We start from the raw sequence: 25241 nt of genomic DNA, 5'->3' as shown, positions 1-25241 counted from the left end.
AAGGCTCTCAAGTCAGTTGCACTGTTGACAACTGCTTGCTGTGGGAAACTTGGGTCTGTGCCTCTCCCCAGGGGCAGTTGTTACTGATCTATCTCATTTTTCCCCAAAGAAAATTTTTTCTAAATTTTAATAAGGTAAGAGAAGTTGTTAAATAATTTTTACTAAATATAAGTAGTAATTAATTTATAACTTTTAGCTTAGATTCTTAAACTTTTTGTTATGAAAAGTTTTTAAACATACACAATGTAAAGAGAATAGTAAAACAAACCCCTAAGCACACATCTTCATCAGATCTTAGCATTTTGCACATATTGCTTCTTCTCTTTCCTCTCCAAACATTTTTTCTTTCTGGAGTATTTTAAGACAAACCCTAGTTATTTTATCATTTCGCTCATATTTATATGTTTAATGTAAACATACAGATTTCAGATCAAATATGTATTTTGTCAGAGTGTGCTTTTTCTGTGTGCTTTATAGTAGAATATTTGTATAATCAATTTGTATTGTTTTAAAACCTAGGACTCAGACCAGCAGCATAATTTTAATATTTGAGATTGCTTCACAGTCTTATAATTTTGCATATTGCTTTTTGGCATTTCTTTGATCATATCTATGACTAGTATGCTACCTAAGCCTCGGAGACCCAAACCTCAGTTGTAACATTGCTCTTTTAGGAAAATATGAACTGCTTTACAGCTCTCCATGTTAGAATGTGGTTTCCAAGAACTCATTATTTACAGTTATCAGCTACATATATTTATAAACTGCTATATGAGAATGCACAGGAAAGATTACAAAAATATGCTTTTTTTTTTTTACTTTCTCCCTTGATGTTTTGAGTCCTAGTAGATATCATGTAACAAGTCCAGCCACCTGATGCATTATTCTTTCAACCCCTTACTTTTTTTAAACTGGAGAATTTAATAAAGTTCAATAAAGTGGGGGATTTTTTGCTCTAGAAGAAGGGCTACTTGGAAGTTAAGAATTCAGAAACACATGACCGTTGAATTGAGAGATATTCAAAGGCCTCATCCAAGGTTAAGAAGTTTTCTTCTTAGTTTTTTTATTGACTGATTATCCAGTGCTACTGGAACCCAAAGATGGACTCCAGATAGGTCATCTCATCAGGCTGTTTGAAGTAGGGCTGTTTGGTAATTGGGAGGTTGGGAGCGATGTGGACCAGAGGTGTTGAGAGCTCTTGCTGTACAAGTTAATTTCTTTAATCAGAGAGGAATAAAGACCTTATACAGGGTCTGGAAACCCAAGAATGATGGTCAAGAGTAATTCAAAATTGAAACCAAGAAAATCCATAGTGTAAAACCCATTTTAGCACACTGTCCCATACATGCCTCAGATAGATAGTTTTGTGTCGTATAATCTATTTCTCCTCTCTGAGAGCCCCTGCATTTTTAATATCGAGGTAAAAACTATCACAGAGTCTTCTGAATAGATATTTAAGAAGTATCCATACATAACACAAATACTAATTCATTACTTTCTTAAGAAAGCCCACATTCCCCATGCTGACATTTCAAACTCAATATCTGCTTCACCCACGTGCCTAAAGGGCTATTTGTGGGGAATCTTCCACAGAGGCTTGATTGTGAGCATCTGATGACTCCAGGGAGCATGATGGTGGTTAGGTGTGCACTCTTGGCCTTTGGAATCGGCCCCCACTCCTCTTAGCCTTTCAGTGAATGACAAGGAGAAAGTATAATTCTGTTTCATTTCATTTTTTTTTCTCCTGTTTTAGAAGAATTTCACCTAAGTTGCTCTTTGAAAAAATAGCAAAAAACTTTTTTTTTTCCAGCTGGAACAGCCTCTCATAATTTATTAATGGAGCCAATCTCTTTAAAAATGTGAAGAAAATAATAAAACTACTAATATAAAAGGATAACCTATCTGAGATGGTGACATTTGAGCTGAGGTTTGAATAAGAAAGCTCCTAACAGCACAGTGTAATGTAGAGAGAGGTAAAATTGGGACTAGACAATCTTGGGTCAAATCCTGGCTCCACCATTTAACTAGACATGCCATCTTAGTTACCTTACCTCACCCAACTTCAGTTCAGCGTAAAAGATTTGCTATAGTGTTTTCACAAGGACAACATGCAGAGCAGACAAATAGGTTTTATTGTTGTTATAGGAATGACTTAAGAAATTTAATGATTTAGCATTACCATAATGGTAAAAAAAAGCAGGGGGGTGGTTTAAAAATCTTTATTCTTCTCCATTAAAATTGTGGGGCTTTTTCTACCAAAAGTGTTTTTTGTTGTTTTAAAAATAGTCCATCCACTTCACTTCCTAGCTGTAGTGCGTAAAATTGTTTGTATAGTAGAAACATGTACAGTTAGTATCCATGGAGGAGGTTACTTAATAAATCTAAAAAAAGGTATAAAGATTATGCTAATTTATGTTTTTATTTCATTTCAGTAACATTGATCAGTACAACCCAGGGTAAGAATTTCCAAAAAGAGACCTTGTTATGTGAGAATTCAGTATCTCATGATCTAATCAGAGGTTTCATGGAGAGATCAACTGACTTCTTTTAAACAGGCTACTTAACTCATGTGATGGATAACTTGACCTCTCCAGGAGTCCCCTTTATTCCAGGAGTATTTGTGAATGTGCTCTACTTTGTTCAAATCTAATACCCAAAACATTTTTTGACAATGAAATGATTCATCATCTAACAATCCTTTTTCACATGACAAACTCTTATATTTTATTCTCTTTTAAAGATTAGTGCACTATCATGTACAGATCATTAGTAGAGGCAGAGTAATTTAAAGTATTGGGAACTCCTGTGTCCACTGAAGACCTATTAGAAACGAGGATAATTTTTAGTGACAGGTACTTAGGTATGAAAGATCTGTAATTATTCAACTCAGTCTCTTTGCTTATTGTGATCACTCAAAAGAACAGTTTATTCCATTTAAAAAAGACAATATTAAATCAGAAAATATTGGGGAGAATAAGAAAATACCTGCAATTTTTGATTCTGTCTACAAAATTGTTTTATTAATTTAGGAACATAAAAATGCACTCTGTATTCTATGTCATCTCATATAATGATCACTTTGAAATATTTACATCTGCACAAGCCTGTGAAAACTGAAACAATGGTCAGGGTTAAAGTTCATCTCCTGCCCTGTCTTTTTCTGGTAATAAAAAGAATTAGAAGGGTACAGTGTTTTCCCCCTAAATATCTACCTCCTCCCTCCCTGGCTGTTGGAACAGGTTTACATTATTATAATAATAATAATAATTATTATTATTATTATTTTTTTGGCGGTACGCGGGCCTCTCACCGTTGTGGCCTCTCCCGTTGCGGAGCACAGGCTCTGGACGCGCAGCCCAAGCGGCCATGGCTCACGGGCCCAGCCGTTCCGCGGCATGTGGGATCTTCCCAGACCGGAGCACGAACCCGTGTCCCCTGCATCGGCAGGCGGACTCTCAACCACTGCACCACCAGGGAAGCCCTACATTATTATGTTTTTTTAAAAGGGGCGTGTGTGGTTGTGCACATGTGTTCTATTGTAGCTACCCAACTACCCAGGGCCTCTTGTGTTACACTTCTTTGCATCTAACTCAACTATACTTTTGAGAAAAATATAATGTGTGAAAGCAAGGCACAGGTATAAAATATAAAATGTTCAACTTTCTACAGTTGTCATAGAATAGTTTTGATTCTGCTTGTATAGTTATCTGTTCGTTTAGTGAATGAATCTAATCAATTTATTTTTCCTTAAAATGGAGCTTCAAAGACTAGCTACCTTCTGACACACTTATTCGTGTGTCAGAGCTCAAAATTCCTGTGTATACTAACAAATCTTTGAGGAGGAATAAAGAAAGTGGTCTCTCTAGTGCTGACTGATTTCTTAGGGAGACTTCCAGAGCTCTAGTTGCCCTGGATGCTTCCGGATTGGGAGAGGGCTGCTTGTAATTACTTTAAGAAGGGATTAGGACCACCAGAAGCAAGGCTTTTGGTCAGAACTACTCATTTCTATAGTGTGACATTAGCCATATAGACCTGACTGTTTTTCCAAATTACTATATTATAACGATAAAATTTGAAGAACCGCAGTTAGGGCTATGATAAGGGTGTGGACACTGCCATTAACTAAGGAAAAGTTTATCTAGTTTAGGAATAAAACTTCACATCCTTGCCATTGTGTCTTTTAAGGTTATTTGCTCAATTATAATGCCTTCAGAACCTAGGATACTGGAGAGTGGGGGCAGATGTTTTTCTAAATTATGGGATTGGAGTGGGTGGGGTAGGAGTGCTGAGTGCTGGGAATGGATTTTTCAGAAATGTCTAGGTGTGTCTTGACTGCTAAAGGCCTCACACACAGACTTTTTTATTGCTAAGTCTCTGCTACCACCCAGGTGTCACTTTTTCCATCTTCTACACCTGAGACTTCTGCCAAGGCATTGCCATCATCAGCGTATCATAAATGAATTCACAGTGCTTGCCATACCCACAGTTCCTTCTAAGGGCAACTGTCCTCACCCTCTAGGACTCCTGCTGAGGAAACACATGACCCAGCCTCTCTGACCAAGCTGACTAGACCAGGGGAGGACCTGACCCAAGGATAGCTTACTCATAGGCCAACTAGGGTCAAATGATGTTGCCTAGTCTCAAAAGTTCAGTCTAAATAGAGGCAGTAGGATTTAACTGAGCCCTTCAGATGTTCTGTTTTGGAAATCACAATGGAAGAGGAGAATAAAAAAGATAAACTAGACAAGAGTGATGTAGACACATGGGCAAAACTGACCCCATTAACAGTGGTACATCAGAAAGGCCAACAAATCCCTACCACTGAGCTTCCTGAGTCTGCCTTGGAATCAACACTATGTGTCACTTTTGGCCTCTGTGAGACTCAGCCCTTCTTTAGTTCCTTATCCTTTTGTTTCCCCTGTATTCTTAATACTGTATGCTCTTCCTGTTCTTCACTTGAATGAGCTTAGGTGAGTCTCAGCTTCTCGTAATCATCTGACCCCAATTATAGGCCCTTAGATACCTGGAGGAATAAAAACAGGTAGGTGGTCCAGGGGTGTCCTGGATCAGTCACAATTCAGGGCAGGGATTAGGAACCTGGGCCTTAGGCTCCCAGCCTTGAGCTGCTTCATCTTCTATACTAATGGACTGTGTCATGTTTTTGTTTTTTGTTCTTTTAAATTTTAAATTTATTTATTTTTGGCTGCATTGGGTCTTCGTTGCTGCACGCGGGCTTTCTCTAGTTGCGGAGAGCCGGGTCTACTGTTTGTTGCAGTGTGTGGGCTTCTCATTGCGGTGGCTTCTTTTGTTGTGGAGTACCGGCTCTAGGCGCGCGGGCTTCAGTAGTTGTGGCTCGCAGTCTCTAGAGCACAGCCTCAGTAGTTGTGGTGCACGGGCTTAGTTGCTCCGCGGCATGTGGGATCTTCCCAGACCAGGGCTCGAACCCATGTCCCCAGCATTGGCAGGCGGATTCTTAACCACTGTACCACCAGGGAAGTCCTGTCATGTTTTTTTTAAAAAACAGATTTTACATTTTAGAGCAGTTTTAGATTCACAGCAAAATTGAGCAGAAACTAGAGAGTTCCCATATACCCCTCCCCACACACATGCACAGCCCCCTTTTCAAGTAAAAAACAAAAAATAAAAAAAGATATACTGTGAACAGAAAGTCAGTGTTAGAGATATCAAAAGGTTAAATTTCACCTTGTTGAGTTGTTTTTTTCCTCTATTTTATTTTTATTTTTTGGCCACGCCATGCAGCATGTGGGATCTTAGTTCCCCGACCAGGGATCGAACCTGCACCCCCTGCATTGGGAGCGTGGAGTCTTAACCACTGGACCACCAGGGAAGTCCTGTTGAGTTGTTTTTGATGTAAGTGTGATGAAAGATTTTTAGAACTTTTATGATCAGTAGTTATGGTGTCTTCTGCCCCTTAACCTCATTGCTTCTGTTTTCTTATACTTGTAGAAAATTTATTCTGCCCAGAGTTCCTATTGTTTTCAATATGTAATTGTTAGAGTACAGATTGTATTAACTTCCTTTTCTCCCAGCTCTGGGTATTCTCTTGCCTCTTCAACAGCAGCAAAGGACTCAAGCCCACTCAAAAAACAACCATCAGGGCTTCCCTGGTGGCGCAGTGGTTGAGACTCCGCCTGCCGATGCAGGGGACACGGGTTCGTGCCCCGGTCCAGGAAGATCCCACATGCCGCGGAGCAGCTAGGCCCGTGAGCCATGGCTGCTGAGCCTGCGTGTCCGGAGCCTGTGCTCCGCAACGGAAGAGGCCACAACAGTGAGAGGCCCGCGTACCGCAAAAAAACAAAACAAAAAACAACCATCAGGAATAATATGAGTTCTGTTCCTTCCCAGTTCAGGGTTTCCTCCATGTGATGCCATGAGGAAGGACAGGTAGAGTTACAGACACTTGATTTACTTATGTGGGCTGTATCTAGGCCAGTGGGAGAAAAAAGACATGGTTGCCATATCCAAGAAGCTTTCAAGCTCACAGATCCTGAGCATCCCCCTCTTATCTTTCTCCATATGATCTCAGCCCGTATCTTCTGTACAGACACCACCCCAGCTCTTCCCTCTCTTGTGGTCATAAGAATATCACAACTATGCAGCCACTTTCTCTTTATTATGCCTGCAGCTCCAAGTGTCATGCTGAGTGAGCCATATTCTTGCTGACTGCCTCATTTTCTTATAATTCTACTGATGCATTATATTCTGTTTCTACTAACAAAATGAATATACAAAATTTACCCAACATGCATAACTATATAATCATACCTTTTTTTTTTTTTTTTTTTTTTGTGGTACGCAGGCCTCTCACTGTTGTGGCCTCTCCCGTTGCGGAGCACAGGCTCCGGACGCGCAGGCTCAGCGGCCATGGCTCACGGGCCCAGCCGCTCTGCAGCGTGTGGGATCTTCCCGGACTGGGGCACGAACCCATGTCCCCTGCATTGGCAGGCGGACTGTCAACCACTGTGCCACCAGGGAAGTCCCCCCCTTTTTTTTGATGAAAGCTCTAGCCAATTCTTTCATCAACAGGTGTTTATTGAACCCCTATTATGTGCCAGGCGTGAGCTCTGGGTATCTCTCTGGTGTCCTCTCCTTTCTTGTTATAATGATTCTAAACTGCTCATTATTCCTCACACGTATTTCATTCTGCTTCACATTTTCATGCCTTTACTCATGTTGTCTCTGCCTGGAACACGCTTCCCCCATTTGCCTAGGTAATTCCTTTTCGTCCTACTACCCCCTATTCAGGTGTCCCCTCCTTCAGGAAGCCTCTGTGTGCTCCATTCCTTTGCCCAAGATGAGTGAGGTTTGCCTCCACTGGGCTCCTGTGTTGTCACCTTGTGCATACCTCCACCACCACCCTTACCACATCAGCGTGACCATGTCTGTGTCCATCTCATCAGCAGACCCTTGAGGGGAAGGTCAATATCTTACTCATCTTTGTTTCCACAGTTTTTGGAACAGTGCATGGAATAGAATATACACATAATAAACATTTGTGGAACCAAACAGAAAATGTTGTAGAATCGCTAGGTAATCCATGGTTGCATTCAACATTATTTTTTATTGCTAGAGACCATTTGCCCAAATCTCCAGCAAGGACAACCCTAGCATCCATTGCAACAATATGCAATCATGAATTATAGGCACACCAGCTTTTTTTTTTTTATAGGTGAATTTATTTGTTTATTTACTTTTTAATTGGGGTGTAGTTGTTTTACAATGTTTTGTGAGTTTCTACTGTACAGCGAAGTGAGAGTTCCCTGTGCTATACAGCAGGTTCTCATTAGTTATCTATTTTATACATATTAGTGTATATATGTTAATCCCAATCTCCCAGTTCATCCCACCCCCCCTTTTCTCCCTTGGTGTCCATACGTTTGTTCTCTACATCTGTGTCTCTATTTCTGCCTTGCAAACTGGTTCATCGGTACCATTTTTCAAGATAAATGTTCTTAAATCTGGTCTCGACCTCTGAAGCTGGGAAGTCCCCAGTGCCATTTATTGACAAGACTATTTTTGCTCCATTATACTTTGTTCCTTTGTCAAAGGTCAGTTGACTACATTTATGTGGATCTATTTCTGGCCTCTCTATTCTGTTCCATTGATCCATTTGTCTTTTCTTTCACCAATACCCTACTCTTTTTTATTACTGTAGCTTTATAGTAATTCTTAAGTCAGATAATGTCAGTCCTCCAACTTTGTTCTTCTTCAATATTGTGTTCGGTCTTCTGGGTCTTTTGTCTCTCCCTGTAAACTTTAGAATCATTTTGTAGATATCCATAAAATAACTTGCTGGACTTTTGATTGAGATTTCACTGAATCTATAGATCAAGTTGGGAAGAGCTGATATCTTGACAATATTGAGTCTTCCCAAATCATGAACGTGGAATATCTTTCTACTTATTTAGTTCTTCTTTGATTTCATTAATCAGAGTTTTGTAGTTTTCCTCATGTAAGTCTTGTGCATATATTGTTAGGCTTGTACATAAGTATTTCATTTTTGGAGGATTCCAGTGTAAATCGTACTTCCAGTGTAAATGAATTTCAAATTCTACTTGTTCATAGCTGGTGGTAACTTTTTATATGGTGTGTTTAATATATTATCCATAATCATACATTCATATACACATACTGTTCATTCATGTGCCAGGCACTGTTTTGGATGGTAGACGTGCAACAGTGAGTAAAAATTGACAGGATGGAGCTTAGTGGGAGGAGAGAGACAAATAACTGTGCTAAGCACCCAAAAGGGGAGGTTTTACATTGCTGTGAAGACACACAGAGCAACAGGAGGTAATCAGTCAGGGGAGCTTCTCAGAAAGAGTGCAGGCCAAGCTGAGGTTTGAAAGAAGCCAAGCTGTTAATGAGGGGAAGGGAGGAGAGTTCCAAGCAGAAGGCACAGATTGTGAGAAGTCTCATGGTAGGGAGAGTCTGGCACTTTTGAGAAAGTGAAAAAGGTCAGTGGAGTTGGAGCACAAAAAAGTGAGAGGAGGTGTGGTCAGAGAGAAAGCTTGAGAGGAGGGCAGGGACCTGTGACTTTGTGGAACAAAGCTGGGCAGGGATGTGGGGATTGGGATAGAGGAGACAGCATATGGTTAGACAGTCACTTTCAGAGACCTCTTTACATAAGCATAAGCTTCACTTCTATCACAGGTACAAACAGGTGGCTTTTTTTTTCACAGATCTCTCCTACAAAGAAACATTTTCTTAAATCTCTTTAGGAGGACACACATAGACTAATAGAGAGGAACAAAGCCACACTGAGATGGAGTCCAAGGCACGGCCAGCCCCACTGCCCAGCTCTGGTCTCCCTTCCCCAGAGAGGTCTCACAGAGGGTGTCACTCATTCATGATTGGGCAAAAGGATGAATGTTCTAATGACAGACTTTAAGCATTGTTCACAAGAGTGTAAACCATAAATGAAAACCTGTTGACTGTCAAGCCACCATATTATATGGATATATGAATATATATTAAACAAAAATAGAATCATAAAATGATGCTGTTTTGCATCTTACCATTTTCCAATCAACAGTAGCTTTCCATGTTAGTACATATAGACCTACCTTATTATTATTGTTTTTTTTAATATTCCATTATACAGATATACCATACATAAATTTTTAACTATATATTACTATAGTTATATTAACCTTTATATTAATGTAGATATATATTAACCATTTTGATTTCTAAGTTTTCACTTTTCCAAACAATGCTACAGAACATTTTTGGAAATAATTATTTGTATTTTCTAGTATTTCATGGGAAAAATTCCTAAAGATGTTATGAGTCAAGGATGTGCATATTTTTAAAACTTTTGGTTCTATTATAAAACTAATACTTATCAAGAAATGTACAATATAGAAATATATAAAATACCAAGTCAAAAGTCTGCCTGCATCCCAGTTTGGTATGCATCCCTGAAGTATACATTTTACATTGTAAAAGAAATTACCAAATTGCTGTCTAAAAAGGTTGTGCCTGCTTATCCTATCACCAATATGTGAAAATGCTTAATTGTCCACTTTCTTCCCCACACATGTTATTATCAACTCTTTAAATCTTTTCAAATCCAGTACACATTATTTTAAATTGTGCTTTTGCATTTCTTTAACTATTAGTGAATTGGACATCTTATGTTTAATTTTTTTTAATGATGCTTCTGTGAGTTGCCTGTTTTATTTTGCCTATTTTGCTACAGGGTTATTTATCTTTTTCTTATTAATTTGTAAGAGCTCTTTATATGATAAGGGAATTAGTTTGCTACAAAACTTGTGGGGAGCCAATTTGTATTTTGACTTTGTTTATGATGTATTTTGCCACCCAGAAGTTTTAAATTTTTCTTAATCTTTTGAGCCAGCCTTTTTTTCCAAATATAAAGCCTAGGGCAACTTTTTCCGCTGCTTTCCCCAGCTAAAATTCAGCTAAAAGGACATTTCTTTTAAAAAAGAGAGGCAGATGGGATAGGGAAACGGCCTGGAGCCCAGGGTTAGTGCTTTCATTCAGAATCAGGCTAGCAGGGTTCTTTTCCTTAGGTGATTCAACCAGCCTGCAAGGTGTCTTGCTCATTTGCTCTCTCAGAGCCAGCTCATTTAAGTGTCCCTCCCCTTGCCCCTGCCATTGAACTTACTCCCAAGGCTCTTGCTTCCAGGGTAAGAATTTTTCCTCTAGCTCCCAGCATTCATGAACTAATACCTACTGGACCACCCTCCCAGCTCCTGCTCTTAGGCAAAGATGACTCCCAATCCCTCCAATGCAAACCCCATTTGCCTAATATGAATGGCATTTTGGAAGCATTGTGTATATTAGATAAATTTTGTTTACATTTAAAATGTGAATGACAGTAGTATACACACAACTTGGGGGAAGAACAACTAATAACAAGCAGAAGTGGTACAAGATATGCTTTGGACTGTGATTAAGGAACTGCTGATTACAACTAGGCTGTTAGAAACATCTGGTCACTCGTTACCCTGCTGAAAGGCCTTTGATGAATCCCTATCTCCTGCAGTATAAAGGCCAAACTGCTTAACATGCGATGTGAGGTCTTTCACATCCTTGTCCTGACCTATTTTTTCAGCCATATAGACAGTATGCGAACCACTTTTATCCACACATATTTATTGATTACTTGCCAGGCGTTGTTCTAGGTTCTAGAATTAGTGGTGGTCCCTGCTTTTACAGGGCTTTCAGACTAGTTGGGGAGACAGATAATCAAGTAAACAAATCAATTTATAGGGTGGCCAGGGACGACCTTTCTGCAAAGGAGACATCTAAAGTGAGACCTGAAGAGTAAGGAGCCAGCTGTAAGAAGAGTTGGGGGTTGAGAGGAGGATGCTCTCAGCAGAGAGCACAGTAACAGCCTTGAAGTCAGAAAGAGTTGGGGTGTTCTAGGAACAAGAGAAGGCTGGCACAGTCATCTCAGAGGAAGGGAGAAGACCCCAATGAGGTGATGTTAAACCCAAGGGCAGGGGCCAAAATGCACAGTACATTGTAGACTCTAGTAAAGGAATTTAGGTTAAGCCAAATGAGGTGCTTAAATCTGGGGTTGGGGTGGAATAGGGATGGTGACAATATAATGTAAAGGTCTTTAAATTTTAGCTCATTTTTCTGCTAACAACTCTTTGACGTGAGTATTATTAGTAACTAGTTTTATATGGTGAGGTCACTGAGGAAGGAAGTTGGGTAATTTGCTCAAAATCTTCCAACCCAGTTGAAGTATTGAGCCACTGGATCTGTCTGTCTGACTCCAAAGCCGGTGTGCTTAACTTTGACTCTAAATTCTCTATTGTCTAATTGCTTTATTTTGTAAGTGAGAAAATTGAAATTCAGAGAGATTAAAAATAAGCAAGAATAAGGCACTGTTCAAAAAAATTGGACTCTTCAGTCTGAAAGGATAAAGAATGAACTTTTTGTCTGGTGGAATCTCAGAAAGCTGTGAAACACAAGAAGAGGGCACGTGGACTTATTCACTGTATACGTAAGAATTCAGGGGCATCTTTTGAAGCCTCAAAGAAGTAATTATAGGTCAAATAAAAGGAAGTACTTTTTATACTGTGGGTAGTAAATAGAAGAAGCTGATTATCCCAGATACAGATTGAAAATGAAATAAATTTAGAGTAGCTTTTATGAAGGCTGTAGAGTGAGATAGCAAAGCAGAATCTGTTTTGTATGAAGCATGCTAAAATAACTTATGAAATTGTCTGTAATAGAAGCTTAAATAACTAAGAAAATTAAGAAAAATGAGTGAGGGAAAACTAATTCTATGTATAATAATAAAAAAGGAAAGCAATTTTAGGTGTGATAATTTTGCAATATTTAAAAATTTTAGTTTTTTAGGTATTAAGAAGAAATACATAGACTCATAAAATTTTTGTAAGAGTGAGAAGCCACTATAAAGGGATAGAAAGAAGTAATGTCCTCCTCAGTCATCACAGACAGAATTAAATTTTTATTTCCAGGGAAATCCATTTTGATCAGCTAGAAGGGTGTGGTCACATCAGTGCCAGGACCCCAGCTTGACGTCTGAGGAAAAAGCTGAGGCCTCAGTTCTTTTACAGCCTCTGCTTCTTGTGCTGCATTTGTCTTTCAGAATATTCTCTCAGCATATGCAGTTGGAGTAACTCTTGCTTAAGAACAAATGTCCTTTATTTCATAAACTAGGAGATTTTTACATCCTAAAATAGAGCAACAAATGAATTTGAGCTTTCTCATATCCCCACTGTCCAGTCAATTCCTGTCAGTCCTGTTGAGAACCCCCAGCCCTTGTCAGTTCAGTGCTACTGATGCTGATTCGGATGCTCTTGTCAGTTTAGTGCTACTCTTTAGCACCTTAAGGCTGTCACAATTGAGGGAAGAAGAGTGTACTCTTGGTCTCTAGAAGTTTGGGAATTGCTGAGTTAGAGTTTCATAACCTCAATATCTAATGATTTCTGCTTCTTGGTTTTCTAGTAATTGTCTCACCATGATCAAGGTGCAAGCATGGCCAGCAGCTGGCCTGAGTCCAGCAGCACTTCTTCTGTGGTTCTCTTCCTTTAGGGTATCTCTGGGGGCACCTGCCTCCTTGGTACTCATCACACACCTAGTTGAACTTGCAATATATCAAATGAACACTGCAACCTTATATTATTAACTTAGCCTGTTGTATATGCAATTAAAAATATTAATGCTACAAAGTAGAAACTGTGAGTTTTGTTCAAACAGTTTTTAAGGGAATTCTGTTGATCAAAAGTCTACCCAAGCTATGGACAGAGGGATAGTTAGCACATAAGATATAAATATGAATATCTTTTACTAACACAGAGGCTCTTCATGTTCTGTTCCTTATCTTTAAAGTAACATCCTGTTGAGAAATGGTATTTCATTTGGGCAAGCCAGCCTTTTGTGTTTTTAAGTGTGAGTGACTCATGCTTGCACTGGTAGCTAATGAAATTATTTTCAGTTCTATGGCTTCTGCCATGACTGGCTTTCTGTTTTAGTGTACCATTTCTCACATTTCAAATCTGTGGAAGTTCTGTGACTCCTAAAGACTCGTCTATTCAGTTATTCATTCATTCAACTGACATCTCCTGAGCATCTACTTTGCTAAGCATTGGGCCAGGTATGGGGATGATGCCAATGGGTATATCATAGATCCTGTCCTCAAGGAGGTCACAATCTAGGCCTGTGGGAAGATAATTACAATGGAATGTGAAAAGTGCATAGAGATAAAACCCAGAAATTATGGAAGGTCCAAGCAGGAGCCCCTACCTTACTTAACTTGATGGTCAAGGAAGGCTTTCTAGAGGTCAGAACACTTAAACTGGGTTTTTTTAAGTGGGTTGTTTTATTTTTAAAATTCTGCCTTGGGACTTCCCTGGTGACGCAGTGGTTAAGAATCTGCCTACGAATGCAGGGGACACGGGTTCCATCCCTGGTTCGGGAAGATCTCACATGCTGTGGAGCAAATAAGCCTATGCCCCACAACTATTGAGCCTGCACTCTAGAGCCCGCGAGTCACAACTACTGAGTCCATGTGTCACAACTTCTGAAGCCCGCGTTCTTAGAGCCCGTGCTCCGCAACAAGAGAAGCCACTGCATTGAGAAGCCCGCGCACCACAACTAAGAGTAGCCCCCGCTTGCCGCAACTAGAGAAAGGCTGCACGCAACAACAAGACCCAACGCAGCCAAAAATAAATAAACTAAAAATTTTTTTAAATTAAATAAAATTCTGCCTCATTCAAGAAAGGGTATATAAATTTCTTTTAGACAAATTTGAAAAAGTAGCAGAAAAAGGGAAAAAAATGCAGAGATATAGAGTCAGAGATGTGGGTAAGAACAATGTGTACAATAATAACCTGTCATATTTATTGAATTCTAACATTTACAATGGTTTTCACATTAAGAATGTATCTTATTATTGATGGTGTCTTAGATGTGATGAAACAGGCAATTCATTTATTCAGTAGGTACTTATCAGACACCTGTTATAGATAAGACAATATGTTTAGCTCTGGGCATCAGTTTTGAGCAAAATAGACCCAGTCCCTGTCATCGTGGTCTTTATAGTGAAGAAAAAGTACAGGATTATGTGAGAAAGCATTAGCAGCGGGGCTTAATTTAGATGGAGAGGTCAGGAAGGGTCTTTTCAAATAACAGATACTTAAGCTGAGATGTGAAAGATTAAGTAGGAATCAGTCACATAACCAGTGAAGCTAAGGGTTCCAGGCCAAGAGAAAGCATGAGAGGTCTTGAGGCTTGAGGTAGCATGAATTGTTTAAGCGGTTGAAGGAAAACCAGTGCAGATGGCCCTTGGTGGGGTGAAGAAAGGGGATAGTAGGGACTGTCATGAGATGAGGCTGGTTCTCCAAAACCTTCTGGAGGAGGTGCCAAATAATACAAGGCTCTAGAGGTTATGTGAATGTTTTATCCCAAGTTATTAAGGATTTTAATAGTTATGTGAATGTTTTATCCCAATTTATTTAAAATGATTTTTCAAAGTAATTTAATATTTTATTTATTTGTTTTTGGCTGTGTTGGGTCTTTGTTACTGTGTGTGGGCTTTCTCTTGTTGCTGTGAACGGGGGCTACTCTTCGTTGTGGTGTGCGGGCTTCTCAGTGCAGTGGCTTCTCTTGTTGCGGAGCACAGGCTCTAGGCGTGTGGGCTTCAGTAGTTGCAGCACGCAGGCTCAGTAGTTGTGGTTTGCAGGCGCTAGAGCGCAGGCTCAGTAGTTGTGGCGCACGGGCTTAGTTGCTCCATGGCATGTGGGATCTTCCCGGACCAGGTCCCCTGCATTGGCAGGCAGATTTTTAGCCATAAGCCACCAGGGAAGTCCCAAGATGAGACATTCTTTCTTAAGTCTTACCTGATGACATGGACCAGTCTAATAGCAGTTTACATTACAACACAAAGGGGAACAATTTTGGAGTGGGAGAGGGGGGTTTCTTCCTTCTGAAATCTACTGTTTTTACTAGGGAGAAGCGAGGTGGAATGGAAAGAATGTTTGGCTTGTAGTGTAGACAGAGATTTGGATCCCAGCTCTACTACTTTTAAGGTCTAAGCCTTGGCACAGGCATACCTCGGAGATATTGTGGGTTCAGTTCTGGACCACCACAATAAAGTGGATATCGAAATAAAGTGAGTCACAATAATTTTTTGGTTTCCCAGTGCATAATAAAAGTTATGTTTACACTATACTGTAGTCTATTAAGTATGCAATAGCATTATGTCTAAAAAAACAATGTACAATACCTAATTAAAAATTACTTTATTGCTAAAAAATGCTAACCATCATCTAAGCCTTCAGTGGGTCGTAATCTTTTTGCTGGTTGAGGGTCTCGCCTCGATGTTGATGGCTGCTTGCTGATCAGGGTAATGATTATTGAAGGTTGGAATGGCTGTGGCAATTTCATAAGACAACAGTGAAATCTGCCACATCGATTGGCTCTTCCTTTCGTGAACTATTTCTCTGTGTCATGCAGTACTGTTTGATAGTGCTTTACCCACAGAACTTCTTTCAAAATTGGAGTCAATCCTCTCAAACCCTGCTGCTTTATCAACTAAGTTTAAATCTTTTGTTGTAATTTCAGCAATCTTCACCAGGAGTAGATTTCCCTCTCAAAAAAAATACTTTCTTTGCTTCTCCACAGGAAGCAACTCCTCATCCATTAAAGTTTTATCATGAGATTGCCCTAATTCAGTCACAACTTCAGGCTCCACTTCTAATGCTAGTTCTCTTGCCATTTCTACCACATCTGCAATTACTTCCTCCACTGAAGTCTTGAACTCAAAGTCATCCATGAGGGTTGGAATCAACTTCTTTTAAACTCCTGTTAATGTTGGTATTTGACCTATTCTCATGAATCACGAATGTCCTTAATGGCATCTAGAATGGTGACTCCTTTCCAGAATGGTTCAATTACTTTGCCCAGTTCCATTAGAGGAATCACTGTCTATGGCAATGAAAGTATTTCTTAAAGAATAAAAAAAGTATTTCTTGGGACTTTCCTGGTGACGCAGTGGTTAAGAATCCGCCTGCCAATTCAGGGGACATGGGTTTGAGCCCCAGTCCAGGAAGATCCCACATGCCATAGAGCAACTAAGCCCATGTGCCACAAATACTGAGCCTGTGCGCTAGAGCCCGCAAGCCACAACTACTGAGCCCACGTGCCACAACTACTGAAGCCTGCGCACCTAGAGCCCATGCCCTACAATAAGAGAAGCCACCACAATGAGGCACCCGTGCACCACAACAAAGAGTAGCCCCTGCTTGCCACAAGTATACAAAGCCGACATGCAGCAACAAAGACCCAACGCAGCCAAAAATAAATAAATAAATAAATAAATTTCTTAAAAAAAAAAAAGTATTTCTTAAAGAATAAGACTTGAAAGTCGAAATGACTCCTGATCTGTGAGCTGCAGAATGAATGTTGTGTTAATAGTTATGAAAACAATATTAATCTTGTTTTACATCCCCATCAGAGGTCTTGGATGGCCAGGTGCCTTGTCAATGAGCAGTAATATTTTGAAAGGAATCTTTCTTTTTCCTGAGCAATTGGTCTCAACAGTGGGCTTAAAATATTCAGTAAACCATGTTGTCAACGGGTGTGCTGTCATCCAAGCTTTGTTCCATTTATAGAACACAGGCAGAGTAGTTTTAGCATAATTCTTAAGGACCCTAGGTTTTGGGGAATGGTAAATGAGCACTGGCTTCAGTTTCAAATCACCATCTCCACTGGCCTCTAACAAGAGAGTCAGCCTGTCCTTTGAAGCTTTGAAGCCAGGTGTTGACTTTTCTTTAGCTATGAAAGTCCTAATGGCATCTTCTTCCAAAATAAGACTGTTTTGTCTACACTGAAACTCTGTTGTTTAGTGTAGCCACCTTCATTATCTTAGCTAGATCTTCAGGATAACTTGCTGCAGCTTCTACATCAGCCCTTGCTGCTTCACCTTGCACTCATGTTATGGAGACAGCTTCTTTCCTTCAACCTCATGAACCAACCTCTGCTAGCTTCACATTTTTCTTCTGCAGCTTCCTCACCTCTCTCAGGCTTCATGTAATTGAAGAGTTAGAGCCTTGCTCTGGATTTGGCTTTGGCTTAAGGGAATGCGTCTGGTTTGATCTGCCTTCCAGACACTAAAACTTTCTCCATATCAGCAATAAGGCTGTTCCTCTTTCTTATCATTTGTGTGAGCACAGGCTCAGCGGCCATGGCTCACGGGCCCAAATGCTCTGCGGCATGTGGGATCTTCCCAGACCGGGGCACGAACCCGTGTTCCCTGCATCGGCAGGCGGACTCTCAACCACTGCACCACCAGGGAAGCCCTGGAGTAGCACTTTTAATTTCCTTCAAGAACTTTTTCTTTGCATTCACAACTTGACCAACTATTTGGTGTAAGTGCTTTCAGCCTATCTCAGCTTTTGATGCACCATCCTCACTAAGCTTAATCGTTTCTAGCTTTTGACTTAAAGTGAGAGGCCTGTAGCTCTTCCTTTCACTTGAATACTTAGAGGCCTTTATAAGGTTATTAACTTGCCTAATACCAATATTGTTGTGTCTCAGAGAATAGGGAGGCCCAAGGAGAGGAAGAGACAGGGAAAGAGCCAGTAGCTGGTGGAGCAGTCAGAACACACACAGCGTTATCATTTAGGTTCGTCATCTTATGTGGGTGCAGTTCACAGCGCCACAAAACAATTACAATAGTAACATCAAAGATCACAGATCACCATAACAAATATAACAATAATGAAAAAGTTTCACAAATTGTGAGAATTATCAAAATGTGACACAGAGACGAAGTGAGCAAATCCTGTTGGAAAATGGCGCCAATAGACTTGCCTGAAACAGGGTTGCTACAAACCTTCAATTTGTAGAAAAGCCATATCTGCAAAGTACAATAAAGCAGAGCACAATAAAATGAGGTATGCTTGTATCCGTTAAAAAGCCTCAGTAGGGGCACAGGACACTTCTGCTCTTTACTTCCAGCCCTACTCAGAATGCACCTTGTGTTCACCCCAGCTGTTCTTTTCTCCTTCCCCCATTTTAGTGTGACCCTCTTTCCCTGCTCTAACTCCTTGGCCTACCTTTCTTCCCATCTATTCCTCCCTTTGCTGCTCCAGGAGATGGCTGGTAGAAGTGGTGGTCACAACACCTCTTTGCCTTCTAAGTAAAGAATTTGTGGTGGGATTGGAAGTGGGACTCTCTGTTCTGGAAGTGAGGTTTAGCTTTCACTCTAAATACATGAATTATGAAGGGATGGAGGTTTGCGGTGGGGGGAGGAAAGGATGTTTCATTACTTCTGTACTCCTTTCGTGTCTGGCTCTTTTTCCTTCTATCACACCAAGATTCCCTGTATAACTCAACTCTCCAATGTCACTTTCATCTGTCTCTACTTCTGGAAATTATAGACCCTTTTAGAAGATTCTGGGAGCTTCTGGCCAATACTTCTTTTAATCTACCCTCTTACAGTATAATGTCTAAGGTCAGGAACATTCATATAACAAAAGTTTATTAAGAAATTATTAGGCTGGCCCTGTGTTAAGTGCTGAAGAGACAGAGATGAATAAGATGCACCCCTCCTCTCAAGGAACCTACAGTCTACCGAGTGAGATAGGCAAGCAAAGTCGTCATTTAGTGGGATAAGGATTCTAGAGGAAGATTGTATGAGGTCATGAGGACATTGAGAACAGAGTGCCAAATGATGATGATAAGTCAGGAAAGTCTTCTTAGAGAAGGAGGTACTTTAACACAGATGTGAAGAATAAATAGGGGTCTGCTGTCTGAAAGGGGGAGGGATTGTGTTTCAGATGGAGGAAATAGCCAAAGCAAACGTAAGGCAGCAGGGCTTATTCACGATACTGCAAACCCATAGTTTGGCATGACTGGACAATGGCAGTAGTGATTGAAAATGGAGAGAAAATGAAATGTTTTAAGAATATATCCCACTGAGGAGTAATGTTCTATTTCCGAACCTAAGTGGTGGGTATATGGGAGTTCACTATATCACTCTTTCATTCAACAGATATTTGTGTGTGTGTGTGTGTGTGTGTGTGTGTGTGTGTGTAATTTCTGGAAGCCCATTATGTGCTTTAGCATAGTAGGAATAGAAAATTCCATAGAATTTTCTACCTCAAAAACATGCCTTAAGGGTTATATGAATTACTTAGTAACCATATGGAGTGTCAGTGTTAATGTCAGGGTTCAGAGGAAGGGGTGTTGATGATTTGAGATTTTTCTTCTGCTTCAGTTCATAGCCTAGAGGGACACTTAGTTTTTATTATAGGCTTGTTTGAATTGTCACATAAAGCATTCATTTTTTGTGAACATTCACAATGGGGTATCAAAAATGAACCAAACAGATTCCATGTTGCCAAGCTGCTTATGATTTAATAGGGGAGCTAAGAAAGATGTGCACATGTGCTGTAGGAAAAGCAAATTATGTGTGTGTGAGTTTGGGGAAGGAGAGAGAATCACATGGGTCAGATTTTTTGGGATTCAGGGACTGGTCATTTACTGTTAGTGCTGTCAGTCTTGTTCCCAAAGTGTCTGAGGCGTCAGAAACAATTACTCTTGGTGCCCACACTTTAGGGTTCCTTGACTGACAAAATGCAAGTTAGCAAAACTTCCAGTGAGTCATCTGCATTAATCAAGGACCTCTTGAGGGTTGTCCTTGTGGTAGGATACAATAAGAAAAATGCCTGCTACCTCCTTACGCACACAGGATGGGTGTAACCCCTGCGAAGCCATGCTGGGCTGAACCAGTGCTGTTTGGTGCCCCTCTCTGCACAGACCAGTGCAGGCATGTCCCCTGAACCCACCTTTCCAGTGCTTTCCCATTAGACTCAGTCAGAATTACCTCATCATAAATTGTATTGCAGAAGGACAGATGGTTTTTATTTTCCTTGAAAGCTACTATGCAACTTAAATCTGTGCTAGCATTCTTTTCTCAGATTTTGACTGTTTCCATAAGATTTAGCCCATCTCCATTTTTGCCCTTACTCTCCTTTCTAATTAGGGGTACCTTTGAATTGTCATAAATCTTTGATGTGTGTTTATATTTTAGTGTATCTATTTTAAGCCTTTTTCTCTCTTCTTCATCTCCTACAGTTTTTGTGGCTTTAGTCACAGTACCTCAGCTCCCAAATCCTTGTTTATCCTTCTCCTACAGTTCCTACATCAGTGTTTACCCTTTCTTTGCCTACTACTCCATGAATCTCTTCCCTGAGTCTCTGTCCTACCCCATCTCAGCTGTGTTTTGTGGCTTCAGGAAAAATCCTGAGGTGGGTCTGTGATGTTTGCCTTTGCTACCTCTCACCCCCATTCTCCTGACTTTGTTTCCTTCCCTTGTCCTACCTCTGTCTTACATAAAATCAAGACAGATGCCCCACTAACTGTGGGCAAGGAGCTGAGCCAACCTCTAGGGTGCTCAAAGATGCTTAAGGAGCATGCAGCCTAGTGTAGGATGTGGACAGATCCATAAATAACTAAAATAAGGTCTGAGGAATCATAAGTGAGATATTTGAGGGACTCACAAGGTAACGAGGGGTAAAACTAGAGCAGAGTGCGTAAAAAAGGGAATGGGGAGCATTGCAGGAAAGTCACACCCTCTATTAGCTAGTGGAGACAGCTGGTGACAGAGCTGTTATGTGACACTGGACCTTCCCTTGTCTTGCTGGGAGCTCTGTCGGGGCTGGTTCACTTTGGCTTGGGTTATCTGTTGCTAATGCTTCTGTTTCACCAGGTTCCTGAGCAGACTCAGTGGGTAGGTGTGTCCAGCCCTATTTCTGATTCCTCCCTGACTCTTGCTGCCACATCCCATTTCTAGGTTTCTCATGGGATCTTGGGACCTTGCCTTCTTGTCTTCCTTCCCAGTCACACTAGATGTGGCTGAACAAGCTTAGTCCTCTTTCTCAGGGCTGCCATGTGTATTTTCACTGGGGGTCTAAGGGGAGAGTGGAAAATAGGGTTGGAGGTGATAGAGGCAACAGGAAGGGGCATTGTCAAGTGGAGCTTGCTCCCCGTCTCAACATCTAAGTTATATATACCTTCCAAACTGACCCAGTTCTGGTATAGTTGTTTCTGCAGAGCTACCGATCTCATTGGTTAAGATGGAAAAGAATCATAAAAAGACAGTGGTAATAATAGACTGACTTCTGACCTGTTTCTCTTTGTACACCTTCCCCAGAGATAGAGATAGGATAAAGAGCAAGTTGGTTGTCAGAGTGATGTTTGCTATTTAAATATCTTGTCTCTGGTGAGTGTAAGGGCCTTAGCCTCTGTCTACTCTCTGTAAGTGTTGTTAACACCTAGCTCTTGGAAATCTAACCTTTGGCAAAGTACCTACTCATTACTGTTTCCAAAATACTTGTGGAAATCTGAGCTGGAGCTTGCTGTTGACAAAACACAAAGGTGCTCCTTCCCAGATTTAGTTGAAAATCTCCTCATGTTTAGAGCAGGTCAACAATGCTTCTGCACACTCACCTTGGACTCATTTTGCTTTTCGTGTTTTCATCAGTCAGCGTAGTAGGTTACTTCATGACTCTGAATCTAATGTTTTACATATCTTTTTTGGAACTAGTAAATCCTTCCAGAGAAAGTTACAGAGATACTGGCTTTCTAAAGTAAGCTTCAGAGTGGAAGCTGTTAGTACACAGAAATGTTTATTGAATGAGTAAGATTTTAGTAATATGTACAGATATTACTCAGTTTAATGGACTGTGTAACTGAGGGAAAAGTTATGAAACAAATTTTAGTAACATATTTGACATATAACATTAGCAATCACTTCTTATGGAAAGAGCACTTAGTAACAATCTCAACCTGTACTTATATATTGGTTATGCTTTTCACAAAGTTTCTATGTGTATAAGCCCTTGAGATAAACTAGGTGAGTCCTGCTGTCATCCCTAATTTTACAGATACCTGAAATAAAGGCTAAAAAACCAATCTGGTATCCTGGGGTTAGAACCCATAACCTGGGTTAGTATGCTTTCCTCTGCAGACTGTTCAGACAAAAAGTTTGCATGAATCTGTGATAATAAGAGATAAATAAAGAGTAAGTTTTGGGTTTTTTTTCTGTTGTTGTTTTGTTTTGTTTTTCTTTTTCTTTTTTACCATACTCACTATTATTCAATTTAATGATTGGCATTCTTTTATTCTGGGATTCTTTCAACAAATACTGAGGGCCCAGCTGTGTACCAGGTACACAAGCACTTGATATAGTGTTGAACGAAACAGATATGGAACTTATGTTCTAACAAAGTAAGAAAAATAATAAATAAGTAAACAAGAAATAACGTAACAATAAGTAAATTCAGGTAGTTAGAAGAGCTCTGAAGAAAATAGAGAAAGGCTGGTGTTGGTGATATTTTCCTATGTGATATATTCCTGGAAATGGACACCAGGGTTTAGTGTACATACGTTTTAAAGGGAGATTCCTTTCTGAGGAATCCAAGCAATTATAAAACCTCTCTTCATTGTGGTGTTTGGAGGATTCATTCCTGTTCTTTTTCTTCAAAATTGGCTTAAATCCAGAGAGTGTTTAGTTGAGGCTAAAGATGTGCTGTTTCAGGAACTCCTCTTGATATCTCTTTCATGATGTTGAGGCTATGAGAGCCAGTCTTATTGCTGGGCAAATATTCCATTTTTACCATTTTCACTCATCTTTATAAAATAATGAAGACAAAATACTAGGCAGCAGTGCTTTCTCAGTTTTTAAAAATTAGCAACAGAACTTTCTTCAAAGAAAATTCCAGATACCCAGTATGTAGAACAGCTGTGTTTCCTCTGCTCCACACCATAATGATCCCCCACGCACACCTGAGAAATCACTAAGGCTTTGCAGAACACGGGATGAAAACTACAATAAAAAACTCAAATTTCAAATCTTGTGATAAAAGGATAGCTGTGTGGTGAAACTGGCACAGGCACCACACCAGAGCTTCCAAATCATGTTCTGAAATCCATGAAAGTCCGCATTCAGTGAGAAAATAGATTTATATGTACATTTTCATCTAAAATTACATTTTCAGGTAGAATTTTTTATATAAGGCAAAGTCAAATTTTAATTGAAGCTATTTCTTCAGAGCATATTTCCCCCCGCACCCAGTTTTACTGAGATATAATTGAAATAGTGTACTGTATGAGTTTAAGTTGTATGGCATAATGATGTGAATTACATATATTGTGAAATTATTACCACAATACAGAGCATGCTTTTTTATAATGTGGGCATGATGGTACTACTGAGGCCAAAATACTTTTCATCTACTAATTTAAGAGTTAAATTTCATATTGACCAAATTTTATTTTGTTCATAAACTGTTTAATTATAAATAAATCCATAATATGTTTTTTTGTAATTAATTAATTTATTTATTTATGGCTATGTTGGGTCTTCATTTCTGTGCGAGGGCTTTCTCTAGTTGTGGCAAGGGGGGGTCACTCTTCACTGCGGTGCGCGGGCTTCTCACTATCACGGCCTCTCTTGTTGTGGAGCACAGGCTCCAGACGCGCAGGCTCAGTAATTGTGGCTCACGGGCCCAGTTGCTCCGCGGTGTGTGGGATCTTCCCAGACCAGGGCTCGAACCCGTGTCCCCAGCATTGGCAGGCAGATTCTCAACCACTGCGCCATCAGGGAAGCCCCATGATATGTTTTTTATATCATTATAAAGTAATTGATTTGCTGGTTTAAAATTTTTTTTTCTTTTTGTCTTCTAGTTTGCCAGGGTTTGGATACCTGATCCCGAGGAAGTTTGGAAGTCAGCAGAGTTGCTCAAAGATTATAAGCCAGGAGATAAAGTCCTCCTGCTTCACCTTGAGGATGGAAAGGTAAGAATTTTCTTTTATTTGTTGTTATTGGCATAAAGTGAAGGAAATTCAAAAGTGTAAATTTGCTGTGACATACTTAACTTCACTTGGAAGTTAAATTTTGAATTAATATAATATTTTCACTTACTTAATTGATAAAAATAGCAAAATGGCAAACTCAATTTTCTATCCCAATGGCTTAGTGAAAATAGCAGCTACTTTTAAGAATCCATTATTTTGATTTATGAATTTATTATGACCTGGTTTAGATTCACATCTAATCCTCCCAAAGATATTCCTGTTTATCTGTATTTTGTTTAGGATACTATTTAAATTATTCACATTATCTAAGAAAGCAACATATAAGGAGCCAGTTTGAGATATGATATTTGCTGGAACTAGGTATTTGAAAAATATTTACTTAGAAGCTGTTATATAAAATACTTTGCTAGTGGCCAGAAAAACTTAAAACCAGTTGTATCTCTTTCCCATCTGCATTCACTGCATGAGTGGAGTCTTAGTTCTACCCTTTTTAATCTCTCCACTGCACTTGACAGGGCATGTCACACTTTTTTCTTAAAAACCTTTGTGACGTTAATTTCCTCTAAACAAGTTATAATCTAGCCAGGAAAATACAGGATATAAAAAGTAGTGCAACACAGCAATATTAAGAAGTCAAAAGATAAGCTTATGATTAACTGCCAAGTGAATAATGCTGTCCTGACCGTTATTATATATTGAGCACTTACTATATACAGGCATAGTTCTAAGTGCTTTATATGCTGTAACTCACTTAATCCTCATAACAATCCTGTGAGGTTGGGCTATTATCATTACCACTTTATGGATGAAGAACCTGAGGCTCAGAGAGTTTGGGACTTGCTCCGGGTTATACACGCATTAAGGGATGAAGCTGGGACTTAAAGCCA

At 39.8% G+C, this 25241-nt stretch overlaps 1 protein-coding gene across 4 annotated transcripts in view; it reads left to right on the top strand.

Moving 5' to 3' along the window:
- The window catches only part of MYO5A (myosin VA), a 200975-nt gene that overhangs the window by 45468 nt on the left and 130266 nt on the right, over positions 1-25241 (top strand). For all 4 annotated transcript variants that reach the window (XM_082618354.1, XM_082618353.1, XM_082618352.1 and 1 more), the window contains exon 2: positions 24223-24333. In XM_082618354.1, coding sequence (XP_082474480.1) covers positions 24223-24333 — 111 coding nt within the window. The remainder of the gene's footprint in view (positions 1-24222; positions 24334-25241) is intronic.

The sequence above is a fragment of the Mesoplodon mirus genome (genome assembly GCF_964341445.2).
Source record: "Mesoplodon mirus genome assembly, chromosome: 4".
Taxonomy (NCBI): Eukaryota; Metazoa; Chordata; class Mammalia; order Artiodactyla; family Ziphiidae; genus Mesoplodon; species Mesoplodon mirus.
Note: the sequence above shows the minus strand (reverse complement) of the source record. Positions and strands in the feature narration are given on the sequence as shown.